At 39.5% G+C, this 19,442-nt stretch overlaps 2 protein-coding genes across 2 annotated transcripts; both read left to right on the top strand.

Moving 5' to 3' along the window:
• The first annotated feature begins 2,031 nt into the window (after positions 1-2,031).
• LOC110141710 (olfactory receptor 11H12-like) lies at positions 2,032-3,003 on the top strand. Its single transcript, XM_020900672.2, has one exon. It carries the CDS (start codon positions 2,056-2,058, stop codon positions 3,001-3,003), a length of 948 nt encoding a protein of 315 aa, XP_020756331.2. The 5' UTR covers positions 2,032-2,055.
• A 15,400-nt stretch (positions 3,004-18,403) lies between these two features.
• On the top strand, positions 18,404-19,414 carry LOC139035500 (olfactory receptor 11H6-like). Its single transcript, XM_070468531.1, has one exon. It carries the CDS (start codon positions 18,404-18,406, stop codon positions 19,412-19,414), a length of 1,011 nt encoding a protein of 336 aa, XP_070324632.1.
• Positions 19,415-19,442: the final 28 nt, after the last annotated feature.

Genomic DNA, 19,442 nt, shown 5'->3' with positions numbered 1-19,442 from the left:
AATGAGAATTCCATATAGAGAAAGTGTCCACAAAGAATCAAATATGAAAAACTGAAAGCTACTCAGAGAATGAAATGCTGTCCAAAATTACTCTGAAAGAAAGATAGGAAAAGGTAAGAAAGAAAGTCATTTGAAGTCTATTTGTGGAGAACTGGGAAAATTTTGAATAAGGAAACCACTGGTGGATTTTAAGCAGGCAAAAGATAAAATCAAGACTGCTTGAGGGGTTTCTTAGTATCACCAAGAGGTAATAAAGTCTAAGTAATCTTTTTCCTCTTTAGTCTTTCAGTGCAAAGAGTTTGCTTTTATATGTTAATTGGGAAGTCACACATTCCTCTGAAGTATTTTAGTCAATAAGCTTAAATATTGATACTTCTGACTCTTTTCTCTCATATCTGAAGACTTCTATCATACTGCCCTTCTAAAAGATACTCCTAAATTCTCCAAATTTTTATCACCAGTGTCCTACAGTTATTATATCTCAACATTTGTCTCATTGGGATCTCTGCACATCCCCTCTCTATTCTCCAAAATATGCACATGATATTTGAAATATTCCTATCAGAACTTTGGCTGACATATTGTGTCTTTTTTTGCTTCACAAACAGTTTTCTGGAAACTTTTGGAATCTATATTTCAGGTGGGCAAGTTATTTGTAAACAATGGGGCCTCAGAGAAGTTGCTACTTCTCTTTACTAATCCCTCAGAGAATGTGGACTAATTTAGCTTTATAAAGAAACTTTGACTTGGAAGAGAACTTCCTTAAAGCTACAGAGGCCACGTCTCAGGAGAACCTATGATAAAGAAAGTGAAATTTTAATTTTGTGAAGCAATAAACTCTTTATCCAGCTAGAGACAGAAGGATATGACTTATTAAACAGGTCCTTAGAGATCTGGTCAACATCAAAACTACAGGTCTTTCTTTCGAGTGTAGCAGAGAGTCCTGACACCGTTACGCCAATCCCCTTTTATCCCCATCTCCTTATATTGATTTCTTAATGCTCTTGATTTGGAGCGATTTTAAAAGGATTTAGATTACTAAAAGATGCACAAACTTCTACCAAATCATTATGAAAGATTTCTCAGAACCCTGGTGTGGAAAATAAGTGGGAGAAAATTACTTTTGAAAATTTTGTGTTTGTGCTGAAAATATAAGCCTTCATAACTTTTAGGAGTCACAGACCCGCATATTGCCACAAAAAAAAAAAAATTTCCAAAAAACTCAGATACCTGGCATCCTTTCCATGAGAATATAGAGTAAAAAGAAATTTGCTTATGACAAAAGAAAGCATTTGCCTTCTCTTGAATCATGGAAATGTTTTACTTACACTAGCATATAAGTAAAATTAACCCCAAAAACTTGCGGAAAAAAAAATACTACAAAATATAGCCCCATACCTAGCTTTTTTTCCTACAAAAATTTAAGTAAAAGACTAAGTGCAAACTTAAAGCTACTGATTTCTAGAGAATCACTGTAACATTACAAAAGCCAGTGTCGGTAAGTAACATTATGCTCTTATATTTTTATGTTGCAGAAAAACAGAGGTATTGCATTTAAAATGGTTACTACCAACTTACTGTAAAATATGTCCATTTATTTTTCACATTTTAATGATATGATGAGAAATATATTCAACTGAGATGTAAATTGTAAAACCTTCTCTGCTGAGTATTTCACCATAAGATGGATTTAGCAAAATAAAAACAAAAAAACTAGTACATTTATGGTGTTTACTTTGTGTTACATGCTATATAGAAACTGTCATAGATCATCTCTGTCCCCAAAATAGCAAGCTTACAAAATGTGTTTACAGTTCTCTAGTTCTATCAAAGTAAGGGAGAGATTCAGAAGCAGGCAAAAGTTTGTTTCTGTGCCACCAGCTACCTACTATGCCCAGAACTCAGAGTATATAGCCAGGAACAGGCAGATATATTCTCTTCCTAACTGATGAATTTTTGGAAAAATATCTTCTCCTCATTCTCAAACAAGAACACATTTGAAACTAATTCTAAATGATAAATACATGTCTTTTGAACTTGCAGGTTACTGACCCAATGAACATCTCTGAGCCAGATTCCAGCTTTGCTTTTGTAAGAGAATTTATTCTCCTAGGTTTTTCTTGTGAGTGGAAGATTCAGAGCCTCCTCTTCTCACTCTTCCTTACAATATATGCTCTGACCTTAACAGGGAATGGGGCTATTATTTGTGCTTTATGGTGTGACCAGCGACTCCACATCCCCATGTACATATTTCTGGGGAGTTTCTCCTTCCTAGAGATCTGGTATGTCTCTTCTACAGTCCCCAAGATGTTGGTCAACTTCCTCTCACATAAAAAGACCATCTCCTTTGTTGGATGTTTCCTACAATTTTATTTCTTTTTTTCCTTGGGAACGACTGAATGCTTACTTTTGGCTGTCATGGCCTTTGATCGGTACCTTGCTATCTGCCATCCCTTGCACTACCCCAATATCATGACTGGGCATCTCTGTACCAAACTGGTCCTTATCTGCTGGGTCTGTGGATTTCTGTGGTTCCTGATCCCCATTGTTCTCATTTCTCAGATGCCCTTCTGTGGACCAAACATCATTGACCATGTTGTGTGTGACCCAGGGCCACTGTTTGCGTTGGCATGTGTCTCTGCCCCCAAAACCCAACTGCTTTGCTACAGTCTAAGCTCAATAGTTATCTTTGGGAACTTCCTCTTCATCCTTGGGTCCTATACTCTTGTGCTAACAGCTGTGTTGCGTATGCCTTCAGCTACTGGGAGACAGAAAGCCTTCTCCACCTGTGGGTCTCATTTGGCTGTGGTATCCCTGTTCTATGGCTCTCTCATGGTCATGTATGTGAGCCCAGGGCTCAGACATTCTGCTGGGATGCAGAAAGTTGCAACTTTATTCTATGCTATGGTGACCCCACTCTTCAATCCCTTTATCTATAGCTTCCGGAATAAGGAGATAAAAGCAGCCTTGAGGAAACTTCTTGGGAATTTCAACATAATGTAAGACATATTAGATGATCCATCCATTGTCAGGTCAGTATAGTCTAACATAAAACAACCAGAATTATATTGTTATCTAAGCTTCAAATATGGGTCTAGTGATGTTAACTTATATCAGCCTGTGAAATAAAACATTTATGAGGCCACTTATAATCATAAAATGCTGAGATTTTATAGATAAATGGTAGTGTTGGGTTCCTCCTTGGCATTTAGCCTGCATGTTAACTAAGAAATGTACCCCACATTTAGGTGTTTTTTGAATAGTTAATATGACTCACTTGTGATCAAAATTCCTATCTTCTATTGACAATTTAGGTTAATAATTCTGGGATCAATAAAATTATAATTATGTCATTTTGCTTTAGTTGGTTAGGTGTAGAGTGAAAAAGGAATCATTAATATATTATTTTCCACTTGTAGTTCTTATCATATTTGACTTTATTATTTTTATGACATGATCATTCTTAGTAAATAAACCCTTAAAAACAATTATCCAAAATTTCTGTAGAGAACTTATGGTCGCCTATATGTACTTCTTTGTTTAAAATGGATAATCAACAAGGACCCACTATATGGCACATGGAACTCTGCTCAATGTTATGTGGCAGCCTGAATGGGAGGGGAGTTTGGGGGAGAATGAATATATGTATATATATGGCTGTGTCCTTTCTCTGTCCACCTAAAACTATCACAACTTTGTTAATTAGCTATGTGTGCACGTGTGCTAAGTCACTTCAGTCATGTCAGATTCTGTGACCCTGTGGACTGTAGCCCACCAGGTTCCTCTCTCCTTGGGATTCTCCAGGCAAGAATACTGGAGTGGGTTGCCAATGCCCTCCTCCAGCAGTTCTTCCCAAGCCAGAGACTAAACCCACATCTCTTACATCTCCTGCATTGGCAGGCAGTTTCCTTACCACTAGCAATATACTCCAGTACAAATTTTTTAAAAAAATTGTTTTAATTCTGTCGAAGTAATGGTCAATGCTAGTCTAATGACAAGACATACATTGTTTCCTTTACCCATTACCCCTTTCTAAAGCCTTAGAGCTCAGGTTCTAATGCCTACATAGCAGCATCAATCAAAGTATTCAGAAATGCAGTATTCTGAATTTTCTAATATTTTCATCAAAGTATCACCAAAAATTTGATTGATCCTGTAATGGGGTTTTAGGTAACAGAACATCTCCACCTAGAAACTGGAGGGGGAAACGGTCTTGGGGATATACTACTTAAGATCAAAGAAATGAATGTCAGTTCAAGGTTATTTGTTGCTAAAACAGTGTTTAAATAACACTGAGGGACAATTTTAAAGAAAAGCATCCAGAATTCAATCCCTGCAATATAGCTATTTTCATTTGTATGTATGCTTCATTTAATATAATGTCAACTAATGGACATGAGTTTGAGCAAACTCCAGGAAATGAAGGACAGTGAAGCCTGGCATGCTGCAGTCCATGGGTTCACAAAGAGCCAGACACAACTGAGTGACTGAACAACAAAGTGACGTCAATTATATAATATCATGTATAATATGCTATTCTGACTAGCTTCATTTTATTCGTTAATATATGTAAAGAACTTAAAATGGCGCCTGACACAAAACAAGTGGCTCAAAATGTTAATTACTATTCTTTTCAAAGTAGTCAACAACAACAAGCCCTGTAGTGGTGAATTTGCACATCTAAAACCTGTTAAACTCATAAATTCACTTTCTTTCTTCTTGTAATATTATTTTCCCATGTCCTCGATGCCCTTATTTTTCCTGGAATCTTGAACATTAATAATGTATGATTTTATAAATAAATTTAACTTTGTAAACGAGTTATCAGCATTGAGGGAGACTCAGTATTTGGTCAGTTTATCAAGGGTTTAAAGGCAGCCAAAATCACTGCAAATGGCGATTGCAACCATGAAATTAAAAGACACTTAGTCCTTGGAAGGAAAGTTATGACCAACCTAGATAGCATATTAAAAAGCAGAGACATTTCTTTGCCAACAAAGGTCCATCTAGTCAAGGCTATGGTTTTTCCAGTAGTCATGTATGGATGTGATAGTTGGACTATAAAGAAAGCTGAGTGCTGAAGAATTGATGCTTTTGAACTGTGGTGTTGGAGAAGATTCTTGAGAGTCCCTTGGACTGCAAGGAGATCCAACCAGTCCATCCTAAAGATCAGTCCTGGGTGTTCATTGGAAGGACTGATGCTGAAGCTGAAACTCCAGTACTTTGGCCACCTCATGCGAAGAGTTGACTCATTGGAAAAGGCCCTGACGCTGGGAGGGATTGGGGGCAGGAGGAGAAGGGGACGACAGAGGATGAGATGGCTGGATGGATCACCGACACGATGGACATGAGTTTGGATGGACTCTGGGAGTTGATGATGGACAGGGAGGCCTGGCGTGCTGCAGTTCATGGAGCCACAAAGAGTCAGACATGACTGAGTGACTGAACTGAACTGAAGTGAAAGGCAGCTAATAAACATGATGAGTCGAATTAAAGGTAAAAAATAAAGTTTTTTTTTTCTTTTTATTTCCCCTGAGGAAACCACTAACCACCAAAATTATTTTTAAACATCACCTTTCTGTGTTCTTTCGAAAGCTTAAGTACTCAGAAACAGACAAACTATCTTCTGTTTGTTCTGTTCAAACAGAACACTATCATCTTACTCTTATTCCTAGTGCTCTTTCTCTCTCCATCTCTCTCTCTCTCTTTCTCTGTCTTTGGGATACAGTTTGGCCTTGAAAAAGTGTCATATACAAATTATAATGTTATACTGTGCGAGGGTTGTAAAGCAGTCAAAACTCATGTATGTATGTGGAAAAAATAAACTTTTATTTCCCTGACCCTCAGCAAACAAAATCACCTGATATAGTACTTGAAAAAAAAATGAATTATTGATACAAGTGGTAAAAGAAATATTTCAAGATATCCATATTCAAATTTATGAAATTATTACTCCAAAAACAAGCAAAAAAAAAAATCCAAAAAGAATTTCATTCAAGTCAAGCATGATATGAATAGAGGGAGCCTTCTCTCTGGTGCACTAAGTTATCAAAACTCAACCATGGCTCTGATTTCATGACTTCCTCACAGAAGTATCTCAATAGCCCATCTCCTCTGGATAAGGAGATAGTATCATTCAGGTAGAAATCTACCATTCTATTTCTTCTTTCTTCCTCCTCTACACTCCCAATCTACAGTTTGACAGTCAAGTTCTCTCCAGAAAAATCATGGGCCCATCTTTAATTTTCCTAATACAAAGAGACTTAATATTAAGACTAGTGGGAGGACTAAGTGGAAAGAGATACAAATGGTGAACATAGTGGATTATACTTAAAATAAGGAAGAACACAAACTCTCCTGGAAAACAGAGAAGCATCTTGTTGTTTTAGACATCAGGAGGTATGACACAAAAGTAATGAGGACTGAAACCCCCAAACCAGATTGGGAAAGAGAAATCATGAAATAGAAAAGCTATTAAGAGGGAAAAGAGAAAGAAAACCTTGTAAGTTGGAGACATTAAGAGGTTAACAAAGCACTCTACTCTTTGCCCTGACACTTCCCACCTTCAGTTGAAAAGGGTGTCATACTTATGGCTGAGAGGAAGGAAAGATCACAGAGGAAATGAAGATGAGAAAGAGGGACTTCTCTGGTGGTCCAGTGGTTAAGAATCCACTTTCCAAGGCAGGGGATGTAGGTTTGATCCCTGGTCAAGAAACTAAGATCCCATATGCCACGGGGCAACTAAGCTCATGCTCTGCAACTACTGAGTGGGCATGCTCTAGAGCCTGGGTGCCACAAGAAGAGAGAAGCCCACACACTACAACTAGCACATGCACCATAACAAAGATCCAATGGCAGAAAGTGAAGAACTAAAAAACCTCTTGATGAAAGTGGAAGAGGAGAGTGAAAAAGTTGGCTTAAAGCTCAACAGTCAGAAAACGAAGGTCATGGCATCTGGTCCCATCACTTCACGGCAAATAGATGGGGAAACAGTGGAAACAGTAGCTGACTTTATTTTGGGGGGCTCCAAAATCACTGCAGATGGTGATTGCAGCCATGAAGTTAAAGACACTTACTCCTTGGAAGGAAAGTTATGACCAACCTAGACAGCATATTAAAAAGCAGAGACATTACTTTGTCAACAAAGGTCCATCTAGTCAAGGCTATGGTTTTTCAAGTAGTCATGTATGGATGTGAGAGTTCAATTACAAAGAAAGCTGAGCACAGAAAATTGATGCTTTTGAACAGTGGTGTTGAAGAAGACTCTTGAGAGTCCCTTGGACTGCAAGGAGATCCAACCAGTCTGTCCTAAAGGAGATCAGTCCTGGGTGTTCACTGGAAGGACTGATGTTGAAGCTGAAACTCCAATACTTTGGCCACCTGATGCAAAGAGCTGACTCATTTGAAAAGACCCTGATGCTGGGAAGGATTGAAGGCAGAAGGAGAAGGGGACAATAGAGGATGAGATGGTTGGATGGCATCACCAACTCAATGGACATGAGATTGGGTAAACTCCGGGAGTTGGTGATGGACAGGGAGGCCTGACATGCTGTGGTTCATGGGGTTGCAAAGAGTTGGACACAACTGAGTGACTGAACTGAACTGAACTAAATGAGGCCCAAAAATATAGAGAAGAATATGAGAAAAAAATCATTCCTGAGAAATGTCAACTCTGTCTCCAATGATCTTCATTTCTTCTGTTTAAAGGTAAAAAATTGCTCCAGTGCCAGGTAAGCTTTGTGGACACTGTGGAAGAGCAAGTAGTGAAAACAAACGAGTATGAAAGCAAAAATGGAGAATCTCTCCTACATAAAAACCCTGACCTCTCCAGGGGAGTCCAGGAGCTTCAAGTTAGGCAGGGGCTGAGCAGAGCTTAAGGGGAACATTTGAGTTAAAACTTGCCACATTTAACTGACCAAATGAGGAACCATCATTTGTGGACAATATAAGTGATTCCAACAAAGCTAATTTCCCAAGGACAAAGGACATCCACATCCCAGAACTCCGCTGTATTCCTTGAATCTCTATTCCAAGTTCACTGTGTGTCCCTAGTCTGAGATCTCTCCCAGACTCTGAAATCTCCTAGGTACTAGAAAAGAGAGAGAAGTCCAAGAATAAAAGGGCATGCAACTGGGCATAGAAGCAATCTTTCTAAAATGCAAGGAGTAGCCATGGAGACAGAAGGATTCAGCATGAAGTATGTTGAGTGACACAATGAGGCTGGTGGTTTTGCAAGGTCAAGTTACGTGGACGAGTATCCCCAGGTCCTTCTCTTCATGCCTGCTCTGAACTTTCCATTGAAGTCTGAGACGCATACAACTGTGTCGCTTGAGGAAATGTAGTCTAATGCTTCCAGGGTCAGCCTTTTTGTGATGTTGTCTTTGGTGCATGTTGTGTTCATGGGGAACCGAAGGGAAGGTGGAAAAGTCTGTTTCTTTCAATACCAAATCCTCCTTTGCCCAAAGTCATGAGTTACTGAAAAAGCTAAATCCCTCTCAGGAGGGTGTCTTCACTGTGGTAACTGACATCGGGTCTCTCAGGGCACCAGTCTGGTCGCCTGCCTCTTTCCATCTTTCTTGGACTGGGATGAGCGACATGCGATTATGACTTATTTCTACTGCTTCCAGCTTTGCATACTTGACCTTGGAAGAACCAAATTCAAATTGTAGATGGTAGGGATTTCCTGAGCTATCACTCCCTGAAACACCTCAGCCTTCATGCCAATGGCCACTTCCTTCCAGGGTCCTGAGTGTCCTGCCCCAGCTTCAGAGGTTCACTCTGTCAAAGAATAAACTGGGCCCAGGGGGCCCCAGTGAGCCAGTTCAGCTCAGCCTGAGGGTGATAAATCTGTCCCACAACAAGCTCTGGGGTCCACTCCTTTCTCCTTCAACTCCAGGAGCTCTGGCTGAGTGATAACTATAATTCCAACTTACCCAACAAGAACCTGGAGGGACTGAGTGGCTGAAGAGACCCTAAACCTGAGGTGGAACTAAACTATAGGTACTGAAGCCAGGCTGACTCTCCTCCCTTCCTGCCCTCACCTCACTAAACCTCCTGAGTGGGTCTTAGGCAGCTCCAGGGTCCCCAGAAGCTGAGCCGTCTGCAGCTGTGTTCTCCTGAGATGTTAGAGACCTATCCTCCCTGGCATCCTAGCGCTGTTCAGCTTGGAGATCTGGACAGAAGGTTGCAGTGAGTTTACAGAGACCCCTTCTTATTCTTGGAGAATCTTACATGGCAACCTTCACATATATTGCTGCATCCAGCTGACACCGTCTACCCTCCATCACCTCACTTTGAGAGGCTGCACCCCCTCTATCTTCTCTAGCCATTAATCTAGAGATTCCTCCCATAGCTTCCACTCCTGGAGCACTTGAACTTCTGGTCTGATCATGAGGGTACAGAAGGTCTATATCTGTTTGTGATGCCCAGCCTGGAAGTGTTGGAGTTGGGGGACCAGGATGTGCTATGCACCAAGTTCAGTGAAGCTGGAGATGCTACAGGAGGAGCTGCCTCTAAAGTTACCAGTGCTGGCACTGAGAAAACTGAACCTCAGGAACACTCCATCTCCTGCTTCAGAGGCTTGGGCCTCTTTCAGAGGCTGCTGCTTAGCTCTACTCTACTGCCTTCCAGTGATCTCTAACCTACAACAACTTGGCCTCCTACAAAGTTAAAATAGGCAAACATGGATAATATCTTAAAAATATGCAAATATAGGATCAAGTCCCCAAAATTTTTTAAAGAAAGAAAAATTTAAAAGATTACCAGAAAATTGCATAATGTTATAAGTGTTCCCAAAGAGGAAGATAGTTAAGTACATTGATTAAAATGGAATATCATGCACGCATTAAAAATCACTCTTGAAGGATACGTACTTTTATGGGGAAAGACTTGTAACATAATATTAACACATATGCGCTACTCTATACAAAATAGATAACTAATAAAGATCTACTATATAGCACAGGGGGGCTTCTCCAATGGTTCAGCAGTAGAGTCTGCTTGAAATGCAGGAAACACAGGAGATGTGGGTTTGACCCCTGGGTCAGGAAGATCCCCTGGAGGAGGGCATGGCAACCCATTCCAGTATCCTTGCCTGGAAAATCCCATGGACAAAGGAGCCTAGTGGGCTACAGTCCATGGGGCCTCAGAATTGGACACGCCTGAAACAGCTGAGCACAGCATAGCATATAGCACAGGGAACTCTACTCAATATTCTGCATTAACCTATATGAGAAAAGAATCTAAAAAATAATGGATATACGTATATATATAACTGGCTCATGTTGCTGTACAGCTGAATCCAACATTCTACTCTAATTTTAAAATGTTTAAAAAATGTACCAACTGCATGTACTATAATCCAATTTTGAAATAGTTGCTTATGTACCTGACATAGGAAATATATAGAAGCGAGAAGATTGGACTTCCCAAGTGGCTCAGGTGGTAAAGAATCCCCCTGCAATACAGGAGACCCAGGTTCAATCCCTGAGTCAGAAAGATTCCCTGGAGAAGGAAATAGCAACTCACTCCGGTATTCTTGGCTGGAAAATCCCATGGCAGAGGAGCCTGCTGGGCTACAATCCATGGGGTCACAAGAGTCAGACATGAGCTAGTGACTAAACCACCACCAGAAGAGAGACGATTAGAAATGTAAATTAGAAATGGCCCCAGAAATGGAATTGTGGATAATTTAAACTTCTTATATATTTCTGTTTTATTCATTTTTTCTTAAAACAAGCAGGTATTACTTCCTAATAATAAAAATAAAATCTCTTTCAAAAGTGAAACCATTCAATACAGACTAAGTAATCTCTACTTTATGGTGGCACAATGGGAGCTTTAGAGAAAGCATGAATGCTGAAATCTAGGTAAATGGAAGGAACAGAATGAAAAGCCATTACAAACAACCTATTTCAAGGATCATTGTTATATAAAGGAGCCAAAGACGGCTTCTACATATTGACCTATAGGTTATTTACTTCTTCACAGCAAACTGTATTTTACCAGTTCAAAGACTCACATAGGCCAAAATTGTTACTCATCCAGCAGTTTCATTCGTGGTCCAGATATTCAGGTTTTTAGTCATTTAGAGCCTGCCTACTTTGCACATTCCAGAAAACTGTGCCCAACACCTGCTGGCCACAGGTAAATGTTCCAAATTACTGCCTTTCAGAAATCTTTGGCACAGAGTCCTCACCCTCACCAGGCTGACATCACCTAGACAAGTGAGCCTTCTCTCTGTTCTCCCTCTTTCTCCTGGGAGTTCCTTAGCTCTCCTTGCCTTCTCAGTCAGTGGCCCCCAAGTCTATAAGCCTCCAGAAGGTCTCCTGCTCTGAGGGATTTCCTGCAAGCTCATCTGTAAAAGCAGTGTCACCAGACAAAACTATTTGTACTACTGCCACCTTGAGCCCATATCTCTTTCCTTGTCCAGCCCTGAAGTCCCTTGCGCACCCTACACCCGCCTTGCAGAACTCTCTTTGGCCAAACCAAGGAGCCACTCAATTTTAGGCTCAAAGAGTGAAAGAGTTCCACACACATTTTTTCAGTGTGTATGAAAAATTGGCATTGTAAAAAAATTCCAGTTTCTTCAATTAATAGGATTAGACTATTTGTAGTCCCAGTATATAACTCCGGGACTTTGCTGACCAAGCTGCAGTTCAGAATTCCCTTTTTGCCCCCATTGTCTGCTGTCAACTAATGACCATTAGAATATGCCATTCATTTTTATCAATGTTAATGTGAAAAGCTCAAGTTCTCATTAATCTTAATATTTCACGTTATTTCTTTTTTCCTTTTTTGATACATCTTAAATGCATATAACCAAATTTCAGTAGTAAGAGAAATTTGCTTCTGGTGCTTAAACCTGCTCTACTACTTTCCCAGCCTGTATCTGGTGAAATCAATGATAGAAAATAGTCTTCTGAAACAGCTTATCATCACTAGCTAGGAATCCATTTCAAAGTTATTCTCCATATTTAATTACAATGTGTCTCCCTACATGCTGTGCTTAGTCGCTCAGGCATGTCCAACTCTTTCTGACCCCATGGACTGTAGCCCACCAGGCTCATTCTCCAGGAAAGAATACTGGAGTGGGTTGCCATGCCCTCCTCCAGGGGAGCTTCCCAACCCAGGGATCTAACCCAGGTCTTCTGCATTGCAGGCAGATTCTTTACCAGCTGAGACACCAGGGAAGCCTTAGAATACTGGAGTGGGTAGCCTGTCCTTTCTCCAGGGGATCTTCCCAGCCCAGGAATCAAACCAGGGTGTCCTGCATTGCAGATGGATTCTTTACTGGCTGAGCTACCAGGAAAGCCTGTATCTCCCTATAACTTCTATTAAAAACTATTATTTTAAATTCTGTATTGGGGGGATTAAATGAGACAAATGCAATTGCTCTGTTAAACAATCATCCTTCCTTTGTTCTGAGGTTTTTTTGTTCTTTTTACTCCAATTTAAAATTCTAATTCCTTCCACTGTTACTTCCTTTAAATACTTGTAAGGCCCTTTCCAAATTCACCGATCTTTGCCCATGTTCTTCTTAAACTGTGAGATCCAGGACTTATGAAGTGTTCTATCTCTGATATCTACAGATAGAATCAAACAGGATTCGATCTTTACCTTCATTTAAATATCTAGTCACATTAGTAATTATGGCAATCATAATGTTGATTGATTTTTTTAAGTTGTGTTTGTATTAGTTTTTAAAGACTGAGGGCTAGAAATAGCTATAACATGGACTGTAGCTTAAAAAGACCTGTGCTAATCATAGTTCTTTTGAAGTATTTTTGAAAATCATACATCCTTAATATTTATTTAATTGATCATATAGTAGTGAAAACTGGATGAAAATAAAGAGATTAACAAACTGAAACATCTTTCTTTACTTTTTTTTGCTCTCCTTATTTTCCATCAAAAGCTGTGGACTTTCTCTTATGCAAAATGATCCTGCAGTGGGACTTCCCTGGTGGTCCAGTGGTTGAGGCTTTGCCTTCCAGTGCAGGAGTTGTGAGTTCAATCCCTGATCTAGGAGCTAAGATCCCACATTCCTTGCAGACAAAAATATTAACAACAGCAACAACAACAGCAACAACAACAAAAAAAACAGAGGCAATATTGTAACAAATTCAATTAGGCTTTAAAAATGGTCCACACCAAAAAAAATCTTTCAAATCAGAATGATCCCACCCATCTGCCAACCTCTCTTTCTGTACCCTGATGCCAGGTGTTCTTTTGACCAAGCACTTCCTTTTGAAATTTCAATATTTTCTTTTTTATATGCTATTTAATCTCAGAGAGGAAAGTTGTTTAGATCACATCCAAACTTGAAGACAGTCCTTAACCCTAATAATCTTGCAAATTATTTGTCGCATTTTTATTTAAAAAAGAAATTGTGAAACACCAGCTGCCTCCCTCTGTCATCATGCACTTATTCATTTGGAAAGTTCACACACCGGTTTTCACTGGTGCTATTCTGACACTGAAGTCTCAAAGGTTAGTAATAATGTCTTACTTAATTAACACAGACATATTTTCCAGTTCTTCTCCAAGTTTATATTACTTGTATTTTGCATTTCATACCACTTTACATTATTAATTCTTTTTCCCTTCTTGAAAACCTCTTTTCTATCGACTTATTTGACTAGGAAAATATAATATTTAAGAAAATAAATTAATGACTTTGCACATTTGCAACACAATTGTCATGACACACTCCCAAGTTCCCTAGTTCATTTGAATTTCATCATTCAAAGAACAGTTGTAAAGTCAGTCTTTTTTGAGAAAGAAGAGATGTTTATAAATTATTTTGTCATAATTGCAGGCATTGGAGTTTTTACTTTGATTTAAATGTTTACCTTTCTCTGGCTGAAGTGAGATTGAAAGGACAAATTCACAAAACAAGTGGAGCTACAGATTATAGTCGAGAATGAATGGAGCAGTTGTTAACAGATGCAAAATCCCCCATAGTATATGTGGGACTGGTACATGTGTAGATTTGTGGAAAGAAAAAAACAAATAGATAAAGGCTCTGAAGGTTTTTTTTAATTCTTTGCAACAACTAACCTGTCTGCATATTTTTTGGCTTCATAGGAGTCTTTGCTCTTACATTTTCTCTCCTAAACCTGGTATCATCTCTAACATGGGAAAACAAAGTTGCGTTACTATAAAAATGCATACAGATGCTTCTGGTTATAGTTAATATTCTCATCCAAGGCTTAAGGACAAATTATTTTTCACCTTAGATCCAGGCTTCATCATCCTTTCCTTTTCCCCTAGAGGTTGGACCAATTTAGACCTCAGTTGAAATGCTTTCTGAGGTCTGGCCAAAACTTTCTCATTGTTATCCCCAGATGAGGCCACAGGGAGAAGTTCAGTAATCCAGGATGGTCAGAGACAATCTTGGCATATTATTAAAAACTATGTGGGGCACAGGAGCTCATTGTTAAGAGCTGACTACACACACAGAGTGCCCTGGATCACCTTCCCTCCAAGATGGGCTGCCTGAAACAGATCAGCCATAACTCAGAATGTTTGTTAGCATACTCTCCTTTAGAGGCAGGAATGGAATTGGCTCTTCCCAAACCAGAAAAGACCACAGTGTAGTTTACAACTGCATATAACCACCTTTTCAAGTTACTTAAGCAATATGGTCGTTGTATGGTCTTCAAGTAATTGCTGTGTTTGATAATATTACCTTTCAATACTTACCCCCTTTTAGAAGCCATCAGATACTCGGATGCCAGCCCCACTGTTTGGCTTTGCTGCACATTTTCTTCTGCTGAAATGAGAGAACAGGAGACTGAGGTTGACTGCATATTCCAGGAGAGAGAAACCTAAATTTGAACCCTGCTCTCTACCAGATTCTGAAATTCTCACACAAGATCTTCAGGTAATATACAGTTCAAATTTCTTTGTAATGCCTTTTTCACTTTCCTCTAACCCTATGTTGTAGTTTCTCCATATGAAAGTGTAAATTAGAATAGCTTCCTGATAATGGAAACTGGTTAGATTCTCAGTTATATAACATTGCCTCTGGTATTAGAACTGGTCTGATTAAACGCTAGATTTTGTGTGTTTCATTTATAAAATATAGGTAAACATATTTAAACAAAATTTTTTTCTTAAATGAATATGTTATCTATACCACAAAATCACAAGGGCCAAGAATAAACTGTGGATGACAACTTTATTTTGTATCTTATTACATCTTCAAGTCAGATATACCAGATTTCCTGACCCTGAATATGATACAGAAGAAAAATCAGGTAGTAGGAACATTTTTCTATTAAAGTAACTTGAACAGTCACTTTTTCTTTAGGCTGCTCTTTTGATTTTAGGCAGGAGAAGTCAAAAACAGTTCACTTACCTATTTAAAAATAAGAAAAAAGAATTTTAAAAAATCATTCATTAAAATATGGACAATTAGATACAGAAACAGATTGAGAGACTAGATAAAGAAAACTGTGCATGCATGCGCAGCCATGCACACACACACACACACACACACACACATACACACTTAGAGCATGATTTTCACTTAGCAACAAGAAGAAAGCACAGCGCACAAAGCAACGTGGATGAAAGGAACATAAAGACAGTGTGAGTCACAGAGAGAGGAGGAGTGGGCTCCTCTCATGGATCTCCTGCTTATGAAAACTGAGGTTGTTTCCCCATACAAAAGGTGTCGCCTTGCTTTTGTGTTTTTAACAAACTGGAGAAAGCAGTCTTTACATTTTCTTAAACTTTTTTCCCTGTCTAAAGGAATGGTTTTCCTGTTTAGTTACTATTAGGGCAAGGCATTGATTGAGATGACAAATATTTAATGAGCATCCCTAATATGCCTTGCCTGGTGGGCTATAGTCCATGGGGTTGCAAAGAGTCGGACACGACTGAGAGACTAAACAACAAAAAATATGTCTTGAACACCATCCTAGATTCTGGGAATACATCAGTGAGCAAAATGATGTCCTCTTATATTCAAGAGATTGAGATAGAAAATATATGCTAAGTATATAATACAGTGCCAGGTAGTAATATGTGCTTTGTAGAAAACCCAAGCAGAATTGGGAAGCAGAATAGTAAAGATAGGCTAAATCAAGAAAGGTTTTCCAGGTGGTAAAGAATCTGCCTGCCAAGGCAGGAGACGCAAGTGACACGGTTTGATCCCTGGGTCAGCAATAGCCCTTGCAGTGGGACATGGCAACCCACTCTAGTAATCTTGCCTGGAAAATTCCATGGACAGAGGAGCCTGGTGGGCTACAGTCCATGGGGGTCACAAAGAGTCAGATGTGATTGAGCCTTCACACGTGTACATTTTAGAAAGGCCTCTCTGAATCTCTAATTTTTCCAGATACCTGAGCAAAGGAACAAGTTAAAGCATATGAATATTGCAAAGAGGAATAAAGGACATTCCAGACCTTGAGAGTGGCCACCTTGGCATGGGCAAGTATCAGTATGTCTGGAGTGGGGTCAGCAGACAGAAAGGTGCCAGGAAATGAGGGCCTGGAGTTAGGGCTCATTGGCCTTTGTGGGAAGAGCTTTAGACTCTCTTGTAAGTATGTTTGAAAGATTGACAGCAAGTAGTTGACATAATCAGACTTTTTTAAAACTATATTTTGAACAGGAGGCCTAGAGGATTTGTTGATGGTTTGGATGTGGACTATTGAAAGGGGTGGTGAGGATGTGGCCAAAGTTTGTGACCTGAGCAACTGAGTAAATGAAGGTGCTATTGGGTGCTATGGCAAAGAAGCAAGGATCAGCCAGTTTGTGGTGAGAAAAATCGAGAATTTTGTCATGGGCTCCTTGTTTTAGTTACCTTCAATAGCAAATGGAGATGTTGAGTAAGAAATTGGGTAGATATATCCAGGTTGCAGAAGAGACTTCACAGTTAGGTAGAGAAAATGTGGCTTCATTTTACATAAGTAGTTTTTATGTCAAAGGGCTAGCTGTCATATCACTTACAGAGAGAGCATAATTAGAAAAGGAAAAATATCAAGGACTAGGTCCTAAAAAACATTTATAGGTCAAGGCAACCAGAAGGAACTCTAACATAGAATTCTTGAATAAAAGAGACAGAGATAATAATGACAGTAGTCCATGAACAGATCTCCAATTAATGTAATTCAAAACTCAAAAGTGTTTTAATGACATATACCACTATAGTTATTTCTGTTCTATGTGGCAAAATATATATTGAGAGTACCATCATAAGTTACTTTACCAGCATATGATAAATTTTGACTGGGCACTGAAGTTTGTGTCCTCTACTTTAGGTAAATTTCAGTTAAAAGAGAATTACATTAGTTTGCAGTGTGAACCTCCTTCATGCATACCAGTTTCATTTTTAAATGCTTATTGTAGGTGAAAATACATGAAGCTTACTCTTCTTCTGCGAATTTTTTTTATTACAAAGAGAACCAAGTTAAAAGTAAAGACTATTTGAGAATTGTACATATGTCACTAAACCCTGAGAGAAATTAACAATGCCAATTGTGGAATTTTTTTTCATGGAGATTTTTAGAAATAAGAGAGAATGCAAATACCACAATTGGGCTTGCTATAAGCAATCATTGATAAAAACATCATCTTCCTTACTTCTGTATACAAAATTTCCAATAGTACAGAAACCCCATCTAAAATGGTATACATACTATTAAATTTACAGTAATAAACTCTTAATTTACAACTATGAATTCTTGCAATGTTGTCTTCCATTTACACACATTATGAACTATTATTATTATTTAAAACTCCATGTTTGTGCATTCTAAGTCGCTTCAGTCATGTCGACTCTTTGTGACCCTGTGGACCATAACCCGCCAGGCTCCTATGTCCACGGGAATTCTCCAGGCAAGAATACTGAAGTGGGTTGCCATGCTCTCTTCCAGGGGATCTTCCTGACATCTTACATCTCCTGCATTGGAAACTGGGTTCTTTACCACTAGAACCACCTGACTCAATGGACATGAGTTTGAGCAAAACTCAGAGATAGTGAAGGACAGGGAAGCCTGGCGTGCTGCAGTTCATGAGTTCACAAAGAGTTGTACATGACTTAGCAACAGAACAACAATGAAAACTCCATGTGTCCTTACATAGGATTGGCCCAGAAGGTTGTTTCTGAACCAGGTTGAGAGCCTGTGAATGGCAAGGACTATCTATTTTGGTTTATTAGTGCTGAGGACATTACACCGAGGCAGGTGTTCAATGGACCATGATGGGCATGGTGACCATGAAGATAAAGCTATAATAAGCAAACAACCTCCAAATTCCCTGTTTCTTCCCAGTATCACACTGGGGCAGAGAATGCTGGAAATCTTTAAGCAATCTGAAATTAGGCTGCTTATTGAATTGTAAAGAAGTTCAGAGAACATCTTAATGAGAAAAATTCTGTAAAATCATTTGTAACATGGTAATGTCTTGCTGTTGCAGTTTTCTGGAGAAAAAGAAAATGAAAAACCCAGAAGGAAATAATCGCTCTGACCCTGTGAGTGAATTCATTCTTCTTGGATTCCCTTGCACCTGGGAGGTTCAGATCTTCCTCTTCTCACTCTTCTCTGTGATCTATGTGTTGACACTAACTGGAAATTTGTGCATTATCTGTGCAGTGTGGTGGGACCACCATCTCCACACCCCCATGTACATCCTGCTGGCCAATTTCTCCTTCCTGGAGATGTGGTATGTCACTTCTACAGTCCCCAATATGCTAGCCAACTTTCTCTCTGAGACCAAGACCATCTCCTTCTCTGGCTGCTTCCTCCAGTTCTACTTCTTCTTCTCCATGGGCACCACTGAGACCTTCATATTATCTGCCATGGCCTTTGACAGGTACGTTGCCATCTGCAGGCCCCTTCACTACCCCACTGTCATGACATTGCAACGATGCATCAGATTAGGAGCCTGCTGCTGGCTGTGTGGCTTTTCCTGCTTTCTCCTCCCAGTTTATCTCATCTCCCAGCTTCCGTTTTGTGGCCCCAATACTATTGATCACTTCCTATGTGACCCAGGACCCCTTATGAAGTTGTCTTGCATGCCAGCTCCTGCCACTGAGATTATCTGTGCCACCTTTAACTCAGTCCTAATTTTTTCCACTTTCCTGTTCATTACCAGCTCCTACACCCTGGTGATCAGAGCTGTGCTTAGGGTCCCCTCAGCAGAAGGCCGGCATAAGGCTTTCTCTACCTGTGGTTCCCATCTGGCTGTGGTGTCTCTGTTCTATGGCTCCATCATGGTGATGTATGTGAGCCCAACGGCAGGCAATCCAGCAGGGATTCAGAAAATCGTGACCTTATCTTATTCTGTGATGACTCCACTTTTCAATCCCTTGATCTACAGCCTCCGGAATAAGGAAATGAAGGAGGCCCTGAGAAAACTGTTTAGGAGTGTGATATTTGTTCAAAGAAAGCCTCTCAAGAACTAGAATCTATATATATGTAGGACATATAGGA

This window comes from Odocoileus virginianus, chromosome 6 (assembly GCF_023699985.2).
Source record: "Odocoileus virginianus isolate 20LAN1187 ecotype Illinois chromosome 6, Ovbor_1.2, whole genome shotgun sequence".
Taxonomy (NCBI): Eukaryota; Metazoa; Chordata; class Mammalia; order Artiodactyla; family Cervidae; genus Odocoileus; species Odocoileus virginianus.
This window is presented reverse-complemented; position numbering and strand designations above follow the sequence as displayed.

Bases quoted from the DNA above. Each gene is read 5' to 3' on its own strand.
- LOC110141710 (XM_020900672.2), top strand. From the start codon at position 2,056: ATGAACATCTCTGAGCCAGATTCCAGCTTTGCTTTTGTAAGAGAATTT.
- LOC139035500 (XM_070468531.1), top strand. From the start codon at position 18,404: ATGGTAATGTCTTGCTGTTGCAGTTTTCTGGAGAAAAAGAAAATGAAA.